We start from the raw sequence: 22,003 nt of genomic DNA, 5'->3' as shown, positions 1-22,003 counted from the left end.
TTTTGGAACACGGATAATTCAGGCGATAATGCTCAATATAAACCTAAGGTTTAATTCAACTGAATTCAGGAAGAATTCAGGTGATAAGATTTAATTTATTTAAAGCAGAGGTTTACCTTGACCGTCAAAGAAAACTTCTCTATTAACAGTACAGTATTTCAGTTCTCCTACCTGCTGCCCCTTGGATGACGGCCTGGTATCACGTAGTCCAAATCTGTTCTGAATCACCTGAACTGAACAGCGGGTTGTCTGTCCCAAATACAGATTGCTCGCTTTCTGATGAGCTGTTTTCAGTGAGTACCCACACATACTCCATATCCCGAGAAATCTGCTCTCTGTGGAGATCAGTAAGGGTTGTTTCTGGGGATAAGGCAACCAGGACCATGCCTGAGCAAATGTCATGATGCAATAGCATTCTTAGCATGCTTTTCCTCAGAACAGTAAGGGATCCAAATCCACAGTCAAGAGATCACACATCTCACAGTACTGTTTAGATGTAACTCCGAGTCAACTCTAGTATTTACTCAAAAATACATCCTAGGAATATGTGTCACTAGAGTTCTCTCACAGCACTTTGGATTAGTAGGACTGGAATCCATTCTGTGTCACATTTTCAAAATGACAGTGTCCCGGACATTTTTGTTTGCATTTGACAGGTTATTTATGAGACTACACTGAGATTTAAGGTCCTTCTCTTTTCCATTCAGGAATTTATTAGATTATGTTGATCTTTTTAATCAGCATGTTTCAGGTTCTCTAACAAGGCCATGATAACAGCGAAAGTATTTCTTTTATCCCTTTCTATTCAGGGAATTCATTGTGTCTTTGCTCAGCCCTTTCACACCGTCTTTTCAGTTTTCCCTAATGAAATGGGTTTCATGTCCAAATGCAAAATACTCTTGACAGACTTCTGGGTGCTGGTAGTGTTTATGCAGTTCTCAGACAAAAATAGCTATTCTAGTTGTATTCATTGATCTAGAGGATTCACTTCCTCCTGCTTACTTGCCCTTGGTTTATAGGCAGTTCATGGAACATTTCTTTCACTATCTCATATTTACCAACCATGTAGAAGAATAAGGGTATCCTTTTCTTTTGCTCATGACAGCTCCTCCTTTTGCTGTGTTTTCCCTCTTTGAGACAAGTTTAAAGCTTTTGGACCTCTTTGGTGCTGCTTTCCTCATTTTGTAAGTGGCTGTCAGTGTTTACGTTTTTGCTATCCTCTCTCATTCTTCAAGTGAGAGAGACTCTACAAGTCTAAACTCCTCTGTAGAGATGAATTGTACTCTTTTGCACAGTATTTGGCAAACCCAGCAGCATCCCTAACTCCTGGCTCGGATCACCCTGTCTGATTCCCTCAAAGTCCAGGCCAGGCAATACACAGCTTCAAGCCCTCGCACGCTTGCCTGGCCACACAGCACAAGGCCAACAGGAGGTATCCACACCATTTTTCAGTGAAGATGCTCTTTTCTGCCATGTCCCTGACAGTCGTGGTAGGATGGGTCTCCAAAGGTCTTTTGAAACCAACACGCTGGTGGGCCCTTGTCCCTGACAGACCCGGTGTGCATGCACGGCCGCTTGCACATCCACAGCTGCCTGCTCCCACCTTACGCCAATCCCCACTGCACTTGAGGGCCTGTGGTAAGGACTCCTATTTTGAGCCTGCCCCCTCTGTACCCCCGAGGTCCCTGTCCTTCCGCCTCCGCTCCCTATGAGGCGCGCAGGCCCCGGGCACCACGACGCCATCCCGGGCCTCCGCCCCGCGCAGCGCGAGGACGGACAGCAACGGCCGCACGCTGCAACCACCCCGCCTCCAGCAAGCGCGGAACGCGGCGGGCCGGCGCCGGCAGCGTCGCTGTGCGCATGTGCGCCGAAGGGAGCCTGGCGGGCAACTTTCCTCTTCCGGGGTGGGCTTGTCTGGGTGATGAGGGCGGTTCGTGCTCAATGGTAGGGTGTCGCGCATGCGCGGCCCGGCGGGGTTGGAGCTGTGGCGGCCCGCAGCCAGGTGAGGGGCGGCCCGGCCCGGCCCGGCCCGGCGCGGGGGGAGGCGGCGGTGAGGGAGCGGTGGCAGCTGTGGGGCTTGGGGAGTCCCGACCATCGCCGGGGCCTGCTTCGCCTCGCCGTGTGGCAGGGCAGCGGCCCGGGCCCGAAAGCCGGGTGGCTCGTCCCGCCTGCGCGGGGGCCTCTCCTCACGCCGGGCCCGCTGGGAGGGCGCCCCGCCCGGGCGGGCTGTGCTCAGGGGCTCCCCGCCGCCCGGGCCTGGCGTGTGGGCGCAGCGCCGGGAAGGCGGTCGGGTGGGGTCAGCTCTCGCCGATGCGGCGGGAGGGAGGGCTCTGGGCGTCGGGGTTAGCGCCCGGTGCTTCCCGTCGGTGCGCGGCGGAGCGCCTGCCTGCCGGGCCGGGGGAGCGTCTCTGGCCCGCCGGTGGGCAGGAGGGATCCCACGCCTGTGTGTCGAGAGAGTGGCGCTTTTGGTTTGTTTATTTTCGATTGTGGTTTGTTGTTATTGTTTCGGTTTTTTCCATAAGGGAAGAGAAGAAGATGTGCTAGCCCTTCCCAAAGCTTCCCTTGATGCAAGGCTAGCAGATGGCGTGTTCTTATTTTACTTATTTCTAGCCCTCCTGTTTCTAGTTCTGCCTTTTTGGAGATTAGCATCAATATGTATCACTTTCTTAAAAAATACATTTGTTTTGGAAAGGGCTAAGTAACGAAAGCATGGATCGGGACTTAAACCTCATCTTAAACTTCATCTTCTATTCCAGGGATAGTATCTAGGTTGCTCTTATGTAGTTATGTTCGCTCCATACCTGTTAGCAGGTCAGCAGGTGTGACTGAAGATGGAAAATAAAAATGGTGCAAATAGCTACTGCGGAAATTCTCTTCTGCTGACAATTATTCTGTCTTTCTTGCAGTTATATAGACAGTCACCCTGCCATCTCAGCACTGTTATCTAACATACAGAATTCATTACTGAAGGTGCCAAGGCTCAAGATCTTGGAGCAGAATTCTAACAACCAGTTGTCAGGACCTTAAGAAGAAACTTGCCTTTTGGGGTATATTATTCCAGAATGTCTGCTGCAATGTCATTTGAAGTAGCTTGCACTGAATACTGCCATTAATGGACTGCTGGCCTGACTATGATGCAGACTCCTGAGTTCCTGTATTTGTAATTTAAACATACAGCTCTAACATGAGACACAACTTCAAAGGGTTGCTTTATAGGAAAATAATTTCTACAAATAATATTAGACATAATTTCTGCACTTCATCCTGTTATTTTTCTGTTAGCCAAACTCTCAGCTACCTTCTTTAAGAGAAGAAGAAACTTTGCTCTGTCTTACTAGAGCCCATCTACCCTCAGGAAGCAGCTGAAGGTTGTGACAAGTATGTAGTATGGGAGGCCATAATGTAACTATATATTTTTCTGATTTTCATAGCTTTTAGTTTCAGCCCTCCAGTGTTCTTATTCTGGGTGTGGCAAGAAGAGGGCATTTCTAAGGCCGTGTCTTCCCTAGGAGTGCATTGCAGATATAGTGTGTGTTGCGCTTTTAGCAGTGTGGATTTCTTTAGCCCCAGCATGTTCTCTGATCACTTACTTTACTTTCTTTTCTTTGATGACTTACTTTACTCTTGAGAGTGAAACAGACTGTATTAAAAAACCCACAGCTTTGCAGGTTCCGATGTATTTGTGGGCTTCACCCAGCACAGCTGACTTGTTTTGGGTTTCAGTCCCTGGGATAGCTAAGTTTTTGTAAGATAAATACGGCTGAGTAACTTTTAATTCTTGAAAAAAATGCTGTTTATGAATAGCCTTTAGCTTTTAGTTTGTTTTGCTTTTTTTGGGTGGAGAACCATGTCTGATACATTAGTTTTCTGTCTACATTTCATTCTTTGAATAATTTGAGATGTTTCTATTCTGAAAGTCTCTATTAGCTCACTGGCAGTGTAAAAAGAGATACACAACTATTCCACATGACTCAGAGGGGCATTGATTTAATTACAGATAACAACCATGTACTTTGTATTTGCTATTTTATCTTGGTTACCCATTTTGCTGAACTTCATAGAATTGGGCATTACATTTTTAGCAGATCAATAAATCACGTTCCTATTTCGCAAGTTTTGTATGTACGGTAAGGAATTATTACCTTGTCTGAAAGAATTCATAACAGAGTTAGAAATTACTTATGCATTGTGCTCTCCAGATGAATCTACCATATACTTTACTCAGTAATTTTAAGTATGAAATGATTCTACTTCAGATAATTCAGTAAGATTGGCTGACCTGTGCTCGGTACTCTGACTTGCTCAGCCACTGAAGAAAGGAGCAGAATGAGACAAGTGCATTCTGCCCCTTCAACTGCATCCATGTCTTCAGTACTTTTAAAATATCTTTGATTCATTGATGGCATTCACAGCAGTAGTAAAAAATAAAGAAATTTAAAGAAAAGTAAAATATCTGTGCTGTATTTCTGCTTCAACTAATTTCTTCCTTCTTATGCCTTAGGTTTTTTGGCATCTTTTAACCTACCCTGAAGGACTCAACAGCCATGCCTAGTATGATATTGTTCTCTTGTAGTTGGTGCAGGGGACTGAAAGATTGGATCATGGAAACTTTCCTGAAAACTTCCTAAAAATTCAGCCTAAGGCAGATGGAAAATTTTAGTCCAGAAGATTCTACAAAGTAACATGTCAGTTGATGTGAAGAATTGTTGCCTGTCTTTTCTACTCTGTAATGCGTTATTAAACATGCATAGTTTAGAGAGTTTTGCAGGGAATAAACCGTGGTTTTATATTAGGTTTTATTTTGCTAACCTAAATGTGTGATAAACATAGCAAATGTGAAGCTGGGAGTTTAATAGAATTCTACAGATTGCTTAACAAATGCGGCAAACCTTTGATGACTACATTTCCGTAAGGACAAACGTGGCCTTCTTTGTTTTATACTGATGGAACTTTCTTTAGATTCAGAGAAAGTCCCCTTTTGTTCTTAACCATTTTTGTAGTTCCTCAATGGAAAAGATGTTAAAAACTGCCTGCGGCACTATGGAAGCATGGAGACAAAATAGTCATCTATTGAGACCCTCAAGGAACTATTGGGCAAAGTGACGGAAATGAAGAGCTTGAACCATCACTTCAGCATGGCGGCAGCTGAATCTGACAAGGACTCCGGATATTCAGGTTTAGAAAACTACTGCATTACCTTTTTTTTGTGTTGTCGTGCTCAGACTTTGCTTTTATTGGTGATGTTTGACAAATCTGACTCTAGCCCCTTACAGTTTGTGTCTCATTACCTGGGAGGGCCTTGAGGCAGATTGCATCTGCAATCATCCTACCATCAAACTTTTTTGGAGTGGAGCTTTATGTAGTTATAAAGTCCATCCTGTGAATTTGAATGGCAGGGGAATTTAAAATGTGCCTAATAAAGAAATGAATGGAAGAATCTCAGACTTCAGAGTCTAGAAGTGGGGATGGCAAAATTACTTTTTGTTCTTTGCAGTGATGAATGAACTGTTGGATTATGCCATATAATGTCTCTTATGATTTGACCGGATTGTCAGTAGAGCTTGATAAACCAGAGAGTAATTATTATAACATAAGTAAAATGTAGACATGGTGTACCATTTTCATACTCAACAAAACTGTGCAAAGATTGCCTTTAAAAGAAAAAAAAATGCTTTTGTGAGAGATACCTGCCTTATTGGGTTTGTAGATAGAAGATATCAAGACACTAAATGCCTGCAGCGCAGACTACGTCTGTGGCAATGCTGGAGCCCGTAGTTCTTTCCTGCACCAGGTTTTACAGCAGTCTTCATGATAGTGCACAGTCCCTTGGAGACTAAATACAAAAGAACAGAAAGTAATAGATTTTTTGGGAGACGATATCTGCATGAGAACTGGCCTGAAATATAAAGCCTTTTATTAAAGGCTATTTGATGGCTGTCACAGCAGGTCTAATTTTATTGGTATTCCAGAACTAAACTTGGTTCTTCTTTGTGGCTTGGTTGAAAGGAGGCAGAATAGTAGAATTGAAAGGAGGTAGCAAGCGTGCTGCATGTGAAACAACTAACAGCTGACTTCTACATCTGGCAGATGGAAGTTCAGAGTGCCTGAGTGCTATGGAGCAGACTGACTCAGAGGACGTGCTGAATGCGTTGTGTTGGAACGCAGAGGATGGGCCTTGGCAATGCCCAATGACCACAAGCCACTCTTTTCCTGCACTTTCTCCTATGGTTGTAATGAAAAATGTGTTAGTTAAGCAGGTAGGGAAGAAATAATATATTGAAAAATACTGCATGTTCTTAAATTGTTTGTGTTTTTTTTTAATATTTTTCTTCTCAATAAGATTTTACAAAGTTGTTGCAGCCCAGAAAGGAACAGGTAACTTGAAAAGTTCTATTGTGACAAGCCTGTTCTTTTGAGGGGGCGCTAGAATCATTAAGATGGAAAAAGTGTGAAATGGAGAAGCTCTGCTACATCTACTAAACCTCTTTGTCTCAAAGGGATCCCCAAAAAATAGGTCTTTAAGAATGTTATATAAATGGCACCAAAGATCAAAACAAAAAAAGTTGAGTGTTTTTCCTTTTGAAAGCTGATGTTTTCTTTCTGAGAATACAGTGAGAAGGGGAAAAAAGAATATAGATCCTGATTCTTTTTCTACTGAATCTGTTATGACAACAGGCAAAACCTATTAAATTCAAATACTCTGTATCAATGCTAACACAGGTATGGGTTTCTGTTAATATTTAGCAGATTATGCATTTGTGGGAGAGATGGTTCTGATCTCTGAGCATTGTGCTTTATCTTGACAAGAAACAATTTTATTTTATAGTCATGTTCCTAGATGTGTGGACAAAATACTGTTTAAACAAATGCTGAAGTTTTCGTGTAGTAGGGAGTAGGCAAGCTTCACCAAATGTTGATAGCCTTTGGCCCAGAGCTCAAAAATTAAATACTGATTGCAGTGGCAATCTAATGTTAAACTCCAGGTTGTGTTGCAAACAGTTAGGAGCAGTAGCTAATACATATGTTAAAAAAAAAAAATTATATAAAAAGACTGGTAGTGTAGCAAAAAGGGAATTTGGGGAGGAAGAGTTGGAGGTAGATAAAATTACCAGACTCAGTCGTCTTGAGCAGTGCGTCATAACATCCAAGTCTAATTATGTATGGTTAAGGACAATAATGTTAAATTGAAAAATGTTTACTGCAATAAACAAAAGCAACAAGTATAGGTCAGAATAATAACAAAGTGCCTTTCTGCCTGCCTCTTTCCATTATGCCCAGTTACCTCAGATAGTCATGCTGGACATCTTTTTAAAACGGTCTTTTCAACACAGTGCTCAGTTGGACTCACTGGACCCAAAAAAAAAAGCAGCATCCAGTTACTGCTGTTTATTTGTTCCAGTTTCAATTTCAATCAGCATCATCCTTCTGTCTTAGAACCACTGTGATCCTGCACAGTGATGGTTACCTGCTGTCCCAATTTCAGAGTGTAAACAGCTAACAATAATGTTACTTTAATAAAAAAAAAAATCAAGCAGAGGGATTAATTCTCTGAAACACAGTACTGCTTGTGGCAAGGTTTCTGTAAGTCTTGTAAAAGTCCTTAAGAAGTAGGAAGGCTTTTTAGACAAGTGACACTGATACATGCAGGATGTTAGCTTTCACTTAAAAAAAAAAAAAACCCACTTTGCAGAATTAGTAAAATAAACATGTCCTTCTCTGCTAAAAATGAGGTTTTGAGTAGGAGAACAAGAGCAGAACACAACATGAGTGGAAAGGAGAAGAAAGCAGATAACAGAGGTAGGAAAAAACAAAAACTAGATAAACAGTTACCACAGCTCTTTTGGCCTCAATGATTTTGGGGCTCTGCTGTGCTAGATACTGTACAATTGTGCAGTAAATGACAACTTCTGACCCCAAAACCTTGCTCCTTAAGGCTGCATGTTCTGTCCTGTGTATGTATAGCCATGGTATTTATATGGTTCCTCACTCCTAACATCTCCAGGTACTTTTCCTTTGAACGTGTTTGTCCTTTCTTCTGTGATAAGGTAGTAATATTTATTTTTTACAGGTAGTTGTTCTGTACCTCTATTCCATAAGCATCTTGCCCACTGAACCAAATAAATTCTGTGTCAGAGTAGGTAATTGAATCTGATCTCCAAGTCTCAGTGTCCTAATCAGTGGGTAATATCCGCTTTTGACAAGTTCAAGGCCTTTACTGTGGGAATGGACTTCAGCAAAGCATGTTAGCATTTGCCAGTTTAAATCTTACGAGACTGGGGGAGAGGAGATGGATTTCAGATAACTTAGTATAGTACCAAAAATAATAAAATGTATTTGTGCTAGCTAAAGACTGTGCCTTCAGCAGGCCTGCCAGTAGTGTTCCAAGTTGTAAGGAATTGGAAAAGCAGCTGACAGTGTGTTATATTAGTATAATTGTAGTGGTGATGACTTAAATGTATTAAGAAGTGAGATTCTGCTTCAGAAAGAAAGAGTATCTCTTGCTAGACCGTTTGATATATTTGGAGAAAAGCAGACATGCTTTTTAGCCAGGAGATCTCATGAAGATCCGTAGTAATGTATTGGAGGAGGAAGGGGTAATGTCTTGTAAAAATTGATGGATTCCCCTATATGGCAGAATATGGCTTGTGGGAGGGAGCTAAAACTTGGGCATTTTTCTTGAAATACAATGGTTTTAAGGTTTATCGGTGTGCACCATTTCACCAGAGGTGTGGAGTTAAACTGCTCTGGGCTTACAACAGGCTTTTTTCTTTGCATTGGTTGATATTCAGCATCTTTTTTTCTACTTCACGGTTTTAAATTTGTTGAAACTGTGTATTGTACTTAAGGTTGCAAGACTTACTGAACAGCTGTCGTCTATTTTAAATAACCATTTCAAAAGCTTGCTATAAGAATAGAATTGACAAGATTAGAGTTGCTGCCTTTCAACAAAGAGGGAGTCTGAATTGTTCCTAAAATGTCTGTGCAGTCTTTCTTTGACTGTTAAAAATATTTCATAACCACAATGCTTAATTATTTTTCCACTTTTCTGTATAACTTGTTGTTCGAGCCCAAGTCTGGGTCGAACTTTTACATAAGCATTGTACAATATAAGCGTGCACTGTAATTCTCATTTAGGAAAGCATGTATAAATTCGGATTGAATTGTTTTTAAATGTATCTGCTGTTCCATAGTAAAAGGATTATGGGTGACAGCTTTGATTCTAGTGCTATGCTCTGTTGACAGAAAAAGAGAAGGATGAGTTTGATGGAAAACTGTTCAGATCGTATTAATTGGACAGTGTATATCAAATATGGAGAAATGGCACAGTCCACCTGTTTCATTTAAGTTTTTTTGATCCTCTTCTACAATGTTGTTGTAAGACTTCTGTTTTTTTCCCATTTGTGCTTCTCAGGGGAGTTCATCACAGCTCCAATCTTGGACTGTGCAGCCATCCTTTGAAGTGATTCCGGCTCAGCCACAGCTAGTGTTTCTTCGTCCATCAATCCCACCTCCCATTAACCCTCACCCTGTTGGAAAAAAGAGAAATGACTCCACTAATTATCTGCCCATCCTGAATTCTTATCCCAAAATAGCACCGCAGCCCTGCAAAAGGGATCATTCCTTTGATCTAGAAGAACGTCATGAAACCAATTGCCATAAACGACTCTGCACAGAAGCACCCAAAATGGAGACTTCTTCTGTATCGATGAGCACGGGCTTGCCTACTAGTCCTTTTGCCCACCTACCAGTTAGCTTTAAGACCCCTCAGGATTCTAACCAGCAAAGTTCTTCAACTCTGGTGACAAGTGGAAAACTGTCAGCTCTTCCTGGTTTTCATCGTGTTTCCAGTGACACTCAGAAAGCGCCGGGTTTGACTCCCCTTTTGCCTTTTGGAACTCTGCAGGCGACAAAGTGCACCTCTCGTGAGAGTGAGAGTGCAGCACAGACTATGATGCAGTCTGCAGTGTGGAGCCCCCCATTGATACCAGAAGAGATTTGCAGTACCCCTGAGCTGCTCTTGCAACAACAAAGCAAGTGCAGACGCTTTCAGAATACACTTGTTGTGCTACGCAGGTCAGGATTGCTGGAGATCACTTTAAAAACCAAGGAGCTCATTCATCAGAACCAGGTGACTCAGGCTGAGCTGGACCGGCTGAAGCACCAAACACAGCTTTTCATAGAGGCAATAAAGAACAATGCTCCACAGTCATGGGCAGAGCTAGAAGCATCTCTAACAGGATCTGATAAAGCTGATAGCAACCTTGAAGACTCCAGTTATCCCAACATGTAGTAAAAAGCTGTTGGTCAAGTTATCTCTGTGCCTCCTATTTCCTGTCTCAAGCTTTTACTTGAGCATTTTCTGAGTCCAAGACTTGCGAAGTGGCATGCCATTAACAACTTGTCTTAAGAGCCAGTTGTGGGACTGGAATAGCATGGTGGGGTCTTGACAGAATGGGTACTTACTACTTCAGTGTGACCTTGAACTCCATGCTAACTCTGTGTACTTCCTTGGACTCGAGAAGCTCGGATGTGCCCTGCTGGCATGTTTCCATTCTTGCTGTGAAAAGACAGTCATTTGCAGTATTCTGCAAGCAAGCATCTTCCTATTCCCATCTTCAGATAGTCAGTTCTGAGAATGGAACAGCACAACAGACACCAGTGTTGGGCCATCATCAGCTGCGAGTAGATGAAGGGAGTTGGTGTGAGGAGAGAGAACTTATGTTGGTGGGGTGGTATCTTCAGGCTGGCGCTGTCCTTTGTTGCAGCAGAGAGTCTTGCTTTGGGGTTTTAACCCCAAAGCATTCTATATTCATTGCAGTCTTTGGTCAAAGTGATGAGTGTCTTAGGACCCAAGTGAAATGATGTGTTTTGATGAGTATACTTTTGATTTTGATCTGTACAGCTGAGTGAGTGAAAATCACAAGGCTTGCACTGGAAGTGTTTGTTCCAAAGCCATATTTACTAATGGCTAACAAGTGTACAAGGTAAGTGGCTTTGGATTTTCTCGGTAGCTAACAGATTAAACATTGTTATTAAAGACTCCAGTGGCTTTTTTTTAAAACAGTACAAGGAGTATATTCATTCACCAAGATTAATTTGGCAAGACTAGTTGCATGTTATTTGATACATATATCTTTAGTTTACAAGCCTAAACTCCTTTTTTTCTCTGAAATCAGGTTGCTAAGTATAAAAAAAAAAAAAGAGAGAGGTAAAAGGAAAAGGAGCATAATGGCCTGTGGTGAAACAAGTCCCTCTCCCATCCCCCTTCCCTCTCTTTTTTATTTAGAGAAATCAGGTGAACGTACCTGGAGAAAGGATGGGGGGGAAGGAGGGGGGGAGAAGAGAGAGAGAGAGATGTCAGCTTGGGTAATCTCCCTAAAAATTTCATCTACCTGAGTTTGAACTTAAAAAAAAAAACAAACCCCAAAACATTTTTCCTCCACATAAATTTATATAATTCCTAGCGTGCTTGCCTTGAGATATAGCTAACACCACTGTATGCATAAGATATTAGGCCTTACTAGTAGAGATCCACATAGTCATGTTACAAAAGCTGTTCCACAGACATTTATTTCATTTCAGTTTATCTAGACACTTAACTATGTCACTCCCTCCAATCTGAAGGTTTTTTTTCAGAGGCAGTCTGTGTAGAGAACTGAGAATGGCTTTGTCTAATAATGTTAAGGAATCTGGATTGTTTATGGTATGTTCCTTTCTGCATGACAATGTTTTCAAAAAACTGTGCAGTCTAGGTGACTGGGTGTTTTGATGCTTTGATCACTTCTATCATCTGTTTCAGATTCTTAAAAAAAGAAACTCGAAAGTAGAATGGATGTCTTGCTAATTTGTGACTAGACCTCATTTTCTGATGCCTCTGGGAATCAATATTGCAGAAGACCGTGCAGAATGCTTTTGTAGTCTTCCTCAAATATGTGCATTAGAGAAATTGTAAGGGGCTTCCCTCTTGTAAGGGATTTCCCCTTTTTTAGACTGATGAAAAGAAATGCCGTACATGCCTCACAAAGAGGAGAAATGCGAGTCATGTTTGTACTAGCCATAGGCCTAGAAAGAAATTTCATGGCAGGATTCACCCTGGTGGAGCTGTAGCAAACTAATAGCCATGCCTTTCATGGTATCCTGCCCACCTGCTGAAGACTAGTGCAGTTCATGGGAATTGATTAAAAGAAAAGTGTTCATAGACTATGTTCTGTCATGTATTTTTTTAAATATACCTGCTATAATTGTGCATACTAGGATGTCGGATAACTCACAGCACAGCAGTATCGAAACTCAGCCAGCAAACCCAGAAGGCAGGAAGCCAGCATAGTACAGTGTAATAACATAGGACATATCTGATCTAGCTCTTTTGGAATCAGTTGTGATATCTGCACCGAATGACAGGACAAATGTGATGGCACCTTAGGCCATTTGTGAAAGAATCCCAAAAGATAAGCTTGTTTCTTCTGAGCTTCTTACAGGAAGGAGAGGAGGCAGTCAGAGGCAGTTCCATTGATCTGATACCTTTAATAGGCCTAGAGGTGAGGTGTGAGAAAATGCATAGGGTATCTTTCCTACTTTTCCTAGAATTCTTATTCTACCCATCAAATAGAGAGGGGAATTTGAAGTTCAGAATATATATATTTTTAGGAAGTGATTGTCCTAGAAAACAAGATGATGTACTCAGGCTACCTAGAGATGAAAGGAAGTCAGGAAAAAAAGTGATCCAATCCTAGCAGTTTGAGACAAGAAAAGGTGAGTCTACCGGTGACTTCTTCTCCATCCTATTTCCACTGCTCTGATGGAGTAAAAGGAAGGAAAAATTGGCCTTGCAGGGTCATGCCCTCTGACATAGAGAGACTCTTGCTGGTAGAAATCTCTCATAGTCCACACAGTACCACATGTGTTTTTTCCCCTGACAGCACTGAGGATGGGCTGAAGTGGGTGTGCTTATAGCTGATGGGCCTTTCAGCTGGTATAATTTGTATAAATATATATTCAATAAAGCTGTGAATAAAGTCCAGCAGCTGGTTAGAAATCTACTGGGCATCAGTCCAGACTTAAATAGTATTTGCTGAACTAGAAAAATCCACTCTGAAACTATTATATGTAAATCTGGGACCCCTTAGGAAATATATCCCTGATAACTGCAAATCTTGACGCAACGTCTATAAAAAAAGGATGTTGAAGGCCCCTAGTGATAGACACGTCATCAAGTACCATTCTGTTCAGTTTCTCTTAGCTGCCTTTATTCCTAGAAGCCCTGTAAACCTTTAAACAATACGGGCTTTTCTTTCTTGGCTGCAGTTTAATGAAATAGGTTAGCTTGGAACTGTGCTGAAAAAATGAGTTGACTACAGCAGGACCAGAATAGGTCCTGATTCTGGGCAGGATCTGGAAGTGGTCCAGTAGATTTGAGCAGAAACATTAGCCTCTCTGATTGGAAACCTGTAAGCAATGAACTTACAGATTTTTTTGACCTTTGAAGCAGCAAGACTTTGCATTAACAAGTTAACTGAAGACAGCTGTCCCGGTCTAAAAAGTCAATCAGATGGCCTGCTGGGGCTTCAGTTACTGCTGACAACTAGCAGGCAGGGTAGCTTGATGGGTCAGACAGACTGCTGGTTTTCTATTATGTTTTAATAAATGTTGGTATTTTTGATTACTTTTACTATGTATTTTTGAAATTCTACTGCTCTAGTTGGAATGTAAACATTTTCTGTACTTTTGAAGTCCATTGCCAGCTCTGAATACAGTAGCCTAAGAACTCTGTTATAGAACATGACCTTTTTGCTAAAACTTTATAGAAACAGACTGTGAACTATGAATGAAATAAAGTATATACTTGAAAAGTTTGTGGGTTATTTTAATGCTGTTGAACTGCAGAGTTTTTGGTTCCAAGGCATGCTTTACATACAGCTCCATAACAGCATGTTGCCCATGTGGGAAAGTGCAGATCCAAAAGTGATACTATGATGTATCTCTCTGAAGAGAGTCATGTGAGCTTTAACAGTATGTATGAATTAAAGGGTCTCTGGGAGGAGCATGAGTAAAAGTGAGCTGTACAGAACACTAAAAATACATTGTTGTGGGTGACCATTGCCATAGATCTGTCATGAACAACCTGGAAGGATTTTTCCATCTCTGAACTGTTATCTCCATGTGATGACTGTACATTATGCTCACCGTCTGTGCAGGGTGAACTCCCACACTGTATCTTAATCCTGTCAGCCGGGTATGCAGAAGTTCTAAATTATGAAGTGAGGATCTTGGCTACTGAAAGAATTACTTGAGTGAAAATTTTTACTCTCTGTCTTGAAGAACATTCTTCAACTAAATTTGTATATCAGCTTTTCAGTAAAACACATTGTTCAAAACGTGGCCATCTTTACATGGTCTTTTCTTTGTTCAAAGATGACTCTTACAGTGAGAACTAGGCAGTCATTCCCAGAACATTCAGCAGCCTTGTGGTGTGAGATCCTGTCCTAAGGTACAAGAAATTCTGGTTAAAGTTCCTACTTGGCACCAGACAAGGCAGTAACTTCAATCTCATTACTTTACTTCCAAAAAGGAGTGCCATCAATTGAGGTAATTTATTCCCTGAGGCTGGAAACTCAGTGTTTGCAAATTCTGTGTTCGTAAAAGGTGTGGGTACAATTCAATTTCGGGTCTCTGTGTCTCTTCTGGTTAGCTTTTTCTTTAGATGGTGAAGTCTATCTGCAGGATGTCTCTGTGTCTCTTCTGGCTAGCTTTTTCTTTACATGGTGAAGTCTATCTGCAGGATGTCAGGCCTGTTCACTTTATTTCACTGAGGCCAAAAAGGTGAATTGCTTCTTTCAAGTGCACTATATCTGTCTTGTTTTTCTTTCTCATGACACACAAATGGTCTGAAAGGAGCAGTACCCCCAACAGGCTTGGGCTGAGGAATCTCCTGGCACGCAAAATTTCTGGCATCCGCTAGGTTGAACATAGCTTGCTGTTAACTGCTTTCGTTCTTGTAATTCCTGGGACAGAAATGCGGGGTCCCTACCAGCACAATTTTACACTCTTGCTGTGTCTAGGTGATGCTTCCTTTCAGGCGGCTGTGTAATGCAGCCATATAGCCCCCAACTGTATTGCATGGTCTAGAGTGTCCAGAAAGCATGAGACTTCTCTTCCCTTTTTAAATTGTACCTCCTTTGAGGTATGCCCATGAGACAAGCTTAACTGTTCCAGTGTAATCTGATTCAGAAGGCAGAAGGAAATGCCATGTGTTCAGTCTGCTCTCTCATAGAGCACAGTTTCCAAGACTTCTTCAAACTCTTGTTTGAACGAAAGCGTGTTTTTACAGGAAGCTTTGATTTGAAAGCTCCTAGTGATGAAGAATCCACCCAAATTGTTCAAAACGTAATTACTTACTGTTAAAAATGTGCCTCTTATATTGAGCCTGATTTTGTCGTCTTTCAGTATCCAGCTGTCAGATCTTTCGCCTTTTGTCTGCTAAACTGAAGTGCATGCTGTGACATTGCTGTTTTCACTGTAGGCATTTACAAACTGAACAAGTCATTCTTCAGCTTTCTTTTTTAAAGTAACTGATTAAGCTCTCAAATCTTTTGAATACTTTACTCATTTGTGGCACTCTTCTTTGGATCCTTTAAAATTATTTAAATGCATTTTTAATTGGAACGCTAACATTTTTAGCAAAACAGAATTGCTAAGAGTTGTACAATATCAACCCTCCCTACTGCTACTCTGCCTCATTTTTATAGCAGCCTTGGCCATGCCATCAAATTCGAAGTCTAAATCATCCTTGGACCTGTTGCTTCTGCGGTTGGTGAATGCCTGTCCTTTAAGTATGTTTCCATACTCCTTTGAATGCAGTTTGCAGCCAGAAAGCAAAACAAACTGGTTTTAGTAAGTGAACAATTGCATTCATTAGTTACCTCTGCTTCTCTCCTTCAAAACTTATTCACCTTTAGATTTTAAAGGTAATTTTATGTTGTATTCCAATTATTAAAAATAATATTAAATAATGTTACAGTCAAGAACCGATTTTGTACCATTTTCAAAATAAGAGTAGAAGATAGTGTTTAATAGATCTCTGTATACAATTCAGAAACCATAGTTGTAATGCATTTCACACCATCCGGTTAATTTTGTATAATTCTGGCTTTAGTCTGCGTCCTGTGGTGCACTGTTAAATGCCCATCAGAAGTATAAATACTATATCCGTGTTGGCTTTGTCCTCAATCAATTTTTAATTCTAATTCATCAGAATAAGGAGTCAGTTTTATTTGACCAGCTCTATTTCTTATAAGCTTCATTAATTTCAGTTATTTTTGCTTTCTATGTCCTTGATTAATCAAAGATTATGGGTTATTCCGTTACTTTCTCTCAGCTGTGCAACCTATGTTCATTCAGATCAGTCTACCTCCCACTGAAAAACTGATGCTGTTTTAGTTCTTCCATTCCCTCAGTCCTCTGAAATCTTTCCTAGTGGTCTGAAATTCATTGAAATAGTATTGATGGTCCAGAGAGCTTCTTGGTTAGCTCCTGTTAAATTTCAATCACAACTTATTCAGACTTGCTGACTTTAAAATGTTTAATACTGTTGTTTAAAATGTCCTGAATTACTTTTGAAGTGGAAATCAAGCTGCTGTCATGATATCAGAGGAACACATCTGGCTTTTTTTTCATTGCTCAAGAGAAATTTTTGTGAAATGCTTTTGCCATTCTGCACTGCAGCAATGTAATTTCCATCTTGAAATGGAGCACTGCCAGCATAAAGATGACTTCTGCATCTCATACATTTTGAGAAATGGAGGAAAGGGGCTTTCCAGGGCCAAAAGGGGAGTTTCATCAACTTCTTCATTGTTTTCTTCTCATTCTTATTGCGATTAAATTAATTGAGCTAGTTTAACGGAACTGGAATGCCTCTTACCATGCCACCTAGGCAATCTTACCTTTTTTCCATAGCAGCAGTAAGGGGTTTTTTAGGCCGCTTATGTTTACCAGGACAAAGAAATCCAATAACAGACAGAAAACCAATCTTTATTGGTTTCTAATAGATAGGACTGCTTGAAAAATGTATGTGTTTTCAATGGAAAACTCCCATGTTTTTATTGGAAATGAAAATGTATTTTGGCTGGAAGCTTAGTGTTTTGCGGCATTAGTCATAGCATTCATTTTTCAGTGAATCTCAAGCATTATGGAAATAGTCTGGACTATGGGGGTGGGGAGAGATGTTATTTCCCTTCACCCTCATTCCCTTCTCCTGGATTGTTTTGGATTGCCTATACAGGAAACAGGACCTGAACTTTGACGAGTGGTTCCATCCCCTCATGCTGAAGAAGAAGTCTGCATAGACTGCTGAAACTGCTCAATCATCTGCAATGGAGGAGGAGACTAATAGAGAGCTCCTGAGTAAGTGAGGGTGAAACAGCATCTCCTGAGAAAATTGTTAGCTCAATGAATACAAATACAATTTTTTCACCATATCCCTAAAAATGCTAATTAAAAAAAAAATTAAGGGTTTTGTTTGGTACAAAACATCGCTGTGCCAGATAGGCTTTGTTCTACATTTGCCAGAGGCAGAGTTCAATGCAATGACTATTTTGTGAGATGAGCAGTGTTTAGTGTGGAAAGCGTGAAATACGAGTACACAGCAGGAAAGCTGTTTTATCCAGAGTAAATGTTCACAATGCCTATTGTTTTGTATTCTTGCTAAATATTGTCCCCCATGCAAATGATAATGCTATACAACATGTCCAAACATGCTCAGAAATCAGAAGAGGATAGTCTTCATCAAAGTGAAATTGGCTCTCACTGTTCAACATCCTATTGCTGACCATGCTTGCAGCATGCTTACGTGATAGTGCTTTCCGAGATCACTCTGAGAGTGGGTTGCTGACATCAATTGTGTGAGAAATGGCCAGAAACAATTCTGAAACATTTTTTGCCACGCTAATTGTGCAAGGAAGGCAAGTCTGAGCTTGAAGATTATAATCTGAATACTGAAACGCCTCTAGATGTATAATGGGAGCTATAGCCAGCCCAAACTGGAACAGCAGAGCGGTGAACTGCACTGAGGGTCTATTGCTGTAGTGCTTGTGGTCTGCAGTGGCAGCATTTGGTAGAGACTGTTGTAGCTAGAGAGGGGATGCGGTTCAGAGTGAGGTGTTGGTGCACAGATACATCAATGGCCCTGGCTAGTTTCTAGCAGTTCAAAATCAAGCTGGGCAGTCTGGACATGCACTACATGGCCAAAGTCAAAGGGTCTATTTCTTTGAAAGGCTAGGATGCAAAGGTAAAACTCGCCTGCACATTAAAATTGTTACCCTGTTCATTTCTTCTGCAGCCAAACTTAAAACAGTCATGTTAGGCAAAGCAGAATGATGCACTGCCTCTGCCTGATCCTGGAGCCAGCAAAGTTATGGGAAGCATTATTGCATTTTCTGAGGCTTGCTTTTTTTCAAATTCCACTGTTTCTCCAGCATTAAACACCCACCAGTCTGAGAGACTACAGCCATCTGATGTAAAGGGGTTAGTTTATCAGTGAGCTTAGTTGGATGAGTGGAAGCAGATGAATGCCAATAAAATAAAAATCCTGAATTCCTGGGGGTGAAATTACTCCCCGATATCACTTTTCCTGTTCCATGTCATTATAACGTCTGTTTATCCACGGGTGAACATCTTAGAGGAGTACCCGCATGCTTGCTTCATCTCGCTTCAACCCATCTGGCAGTGGGTTCAGTAACAACCAAGTGCTCGGTAGCCCTGCAAAAATTCACTATTACCTCTTAAAAAATAATGACAATAACAATAACAATAACAGGCCACTGCCTGCATCTCACATTGGTATGGGGAAGGGAGGAAAACACCCCATTGTTCTCCACAACTTAGCTTGACTTTGGGCACGCTTTTGTAATTTCTTTGTCACACTCTGTTCTGATGCAAGCTCAGTTCTTGGCACATCATTTTTCAGTAAATGGGCTACGGCATCCATTTTAGGTCCCTTTAAGATATAAATGTGACTAAAAAGAAGTCTCTATTTGCCTGAAATTGTTTCTGTTTGGGATAAAACCAAATATAGCGGCACTCAATTCTTCTTGGACTCTTCTCATACATTTCCATGGCCCCCAAGCTTCAGGTCAGAAGCTGAGCACACATAACGGCATGAAATTGATATCGGCAATTACGTTCACACTTAATGTCCAACAAGTACCATTAGCGCTAACATGTCTAACATATGCTTTTGGACTTTTCCTTTTTTTGAGATTTGCCCTGGTCTCTTTCTTAATAATTCAAGAAAGATCTTGATGTGGATGTGATATTTATGATGTGTAATATCAGCTCTCAATCTTGTTTTAGTGATTGCTACTGATGTTCATTATTTCCTTGGCATGACAAAATGTTTGTTTTAAATCATACACTGTTCTCAAGGCACTGTAATTTTCCATTCCTTTTCCACAGTCTAAACAGACACATCAGGTAGACGATAAAATAGGAGAATTTTGAGTGAGGAGCTGGTCGCCATATGGCTGACGCCTAAAATCTCAGCAATTTGAGGAAAGAAAGTGGAAAAAGATGAAGTAAGTTCCACAATATTAATGCCATAAGTAGGTGGCAGCTGTTAGTAAAGAAGAAGGAGAACAAAGGCAGAAAGGAAAAGAATACTGAACAGTAATGTTATGAAGGATTTTTCTCACAGATGCGTGAAAATAGATTTTAAGGTAACCATCCACACACAGTGTCCTAAACCTGTTTTCCATATTTCTTTTTAAAAATCTGAACACTGTATTTTTAACCACAAAGATTATTTTTCCCATTTGATCTAGATATATAAGCTGAAATGTATTTTGATGGTGGAGATAAACTTACTTGCTGCTTTCATTGAATGCTCGCTCTTCTCCCTTCTTTCCTCCGGCCAAAGAGTACGCTGTAGGCTTATGTTCATGGCCTTAATCCTGCAAATCACACCCAGCTCAAAAGCACTTGGCACCGACATTGCTACTGCTGCATGAAATAATTCAAACAATAACATATGGTTGGAATTGAGATGGCCCCAGGCTCTCTTCCTTGTCTCACCTTGGAGAAGGCACTTTGGTCTTCTCAGTTGTAAAATGAGAAAAGCAATACTTGTTCCCGATTATAAAGTGCTTTAAGCTTCTTGTATAAGAATTGCAAGACTGGTATTTATTACAAGTCATGGCTGTGGGCTGTCATGGTTCTGGTGCTGGATTTTCTAAAGGCTGAGCATCTATATGGTTATACTAACCTACATTTTGTTTCATGCTAATAAATGAAACTATATACTCACTGGGTTAATTTCCCCTAATGTAATTCCAATTAGATTTGGAAGGAGAGGGAGATGGAGCAAGAGTAAAGAAGAAAAAGAAAGAACATCTTAAAATGATGTCAGAATTCAAAAGTGATCTTAAATCTATTATGACATTTCTGTTTGCTTGTATTTATGTAGCTGCTCTATTTAAGGGTCCTGACATTTCCAGAAGTTCTTAATTGGCAATATTTCTACCATCTGAAAGTTGTGTTATGGGAAGTTAACATACCTAACTGTTCATTTCAAGGTTAAAAAAAATTCAAATAGAAATATAGCTATGTTTTCTTCAGTTTACATACACATAGGGCGGTCATTCTGGTGGTACTTGAAAATATAAAAGAGGGTAAAAACATAAGCAGTTTGGGTATCTCTTAGTCTTATTGAAATGCTAAGAAATATCATCATAACTCATAATTGAACAGAAAACTACTTTAGGGATATAAGATTGTGAAATTCTCTGACATCTGTCAATAATTGCTGTAGCATTTACAAACAGAAGCCATATGGGAATCACATGCTCTAAACCCATGCTTATGAAGAGAAGACCAAAACACTGTTTTGTGCTTCTTTCAACACCTATCACCTATATATAATTACTTTATCTGCACAACTATTTGTATTTCATGTTACTTCTATTGAATAAAGCACTGGTACTAATAAATATTTTGAACCCAGCTGAGATGGCAAGAAGTGCAATGCAGAATAGAAAAGGGTAATAATAATACAAACAAATCCCAGGTGAGTATGATCAGTATCTAGATCCTCTTGGCTTAAGCTTGAGCAACTGTCTAGGTAAAAAGTGGAAGCTTCTCTGGTTTATTTTTCCCCACTGTTTTCCAGCAACAACAGGCAGCTCTCTATTCACTGTGCTTTACCCTGTTCAGCTATGTAACTCCCTAGGTGTGAAGATTTCAGCTGCTCCAACCTAAGGTTATTCTGAAGGCTGACAGTGGAAGAACTGCTGTTTGGAAGTATTTCCTGAAATGTTAATATGTCATTTCCTTTTCTTAAACTGAACTCTGTTTCTAGTTGATGCTTGTTTATCCAATAAGAATTATTTCTCCCACCCTCCAAAATACATGGATGGTGCCACATTTTCCTTACATCCACTTCGGCTGTAGTTACCCAAGCTAGGCAAATATAACCATTTTTTCCTGTTACAAATCCATTTCTCAGCTTCTTAATCATTTATGGCTTTTCTGTGAATTCCATCTGGTTTGACTAATGAAGGCAAAGCTGAATATAATATTCTGTGTCTTCATTGCACCAGACCACCATTGAAAAGGTTTATTGTATTTTTTTTGCTTCACATTCATCTTCATATGCAGTCTGAAATGCTGCCATCTTATTCTGCAGGCTCATATCGAGTTTGTCCATCATGTTGTAATTTGTAGGCTGGGTTGGCACACTCCTTCACATATTTCACACTTTCCTAATCTTTTCCCATAAACATAATACATATCCTAATGAGCCCCCCTGGAAATTCATCCTTTCCCAGAAGATGCTAATAGCTGGTTGGATGACGCTGGACAAGTTTTGGCAAAATTAGTTCATAAGGAGTAGTCAGTACACAAAGCCAAAAAGAGATTGGCAAGGGGAGAGATGTGGTGTTTGCCTCCAGCCTGACTACAGAATTTCTTCTACTCCAAACCTGGATCTCATACAAAGCTTCTGTGTTACATGAAA

The 22,003-nt window shown here is 40.6% G+C and overlaps 1 protein-coding gene across 6 annotated transcripts; it reads left to right on the top strand.

Annotated features, from left to right (window-relative positions):
• The first annotated feature begins 1,879 nt into the window (after nt 1-1,879).
• Nucleotides 1,880-13,853, top strand: CIPC (CLOCK interacting pacemaker). 6 transcript variants are annotated; one of them, XM_075151442.1, is made up of 5 exons: nt 1,880-2,002; nt 4,574-4,685; nt 5,001-5,175; nt 6,088-6,257; nt 9,413-13,853. In XM_075151442.1, the coding sequence occupies exons 3-5, from the start codon at nt 5,109-5,111 to the stop codon at nt 10,289-10,291; spliced, it is 1,116 nt and encodes a 371-aa protein (XP_075007543.1). In that variant the 5' UTR covers nt 1,880-2,002; nt 4,574-4,685; nt 5,001-5,108; the 3' UTR covers nt 10,292-13,853. The 6 variants fall into 6 exon arrangements, with proteins under 6 accessions (XP_075007543.1, XP_075007544.1, XP_075007546.1 ...); XM_075151443.1 differs by having other exon boundaries at nt 4,502-4,685; XM_075151445.1 differs by lacking the exon at nt 4,574-4,685 and adding an exon at nt 2,907-3,047.
• Nucleotides 13,854-22,003: the final 8,150 nt, after the last annotated feature.

The sequence above is a fragment of the Calonectris borealis genome, chromosome 5 (genome assembly GCF_964195595.1).
Source record: "Calonectris borealis chromosome 5, bCalBor7.hap1.2, whole genome shotgun sequence".
NCBI lineage: Eukaryota > Metazoa > Chordata > Aves > Procellariiformes > Procellariidae > Calonectris > Calonectris borealis.
Note: the sequence above shows the minus strand (reverse complement) of the source record. Positions and strands in the feature narration are given on the sequence as shown.

Excerpts from the sequence above, each read along its gene's own strand:
- CIPC (XM_075151442.1), top strand. The coding sequence starts at position 5,109 with ATGAAGAGCTTGAACCATCACTTCAGCATGGCGGCAGCTGAATCTGAC. Across the intron at positions 5,176-6,087 it reads CAAGGACTCCGGATATTCAG|ATGGAAGTTCAGAGTGCCTG; the intron begins GTTTAGAAAACT and ends TACATCTGGCAG. Across the intron at positions 6,258-9,412 it reads AAAATGTGTTAGTTAAGCAG|GGGAGTTCATCACAGCTCCA; the intron begins GTAGGGAAGAAA and ends TGTGCTTCTCAG.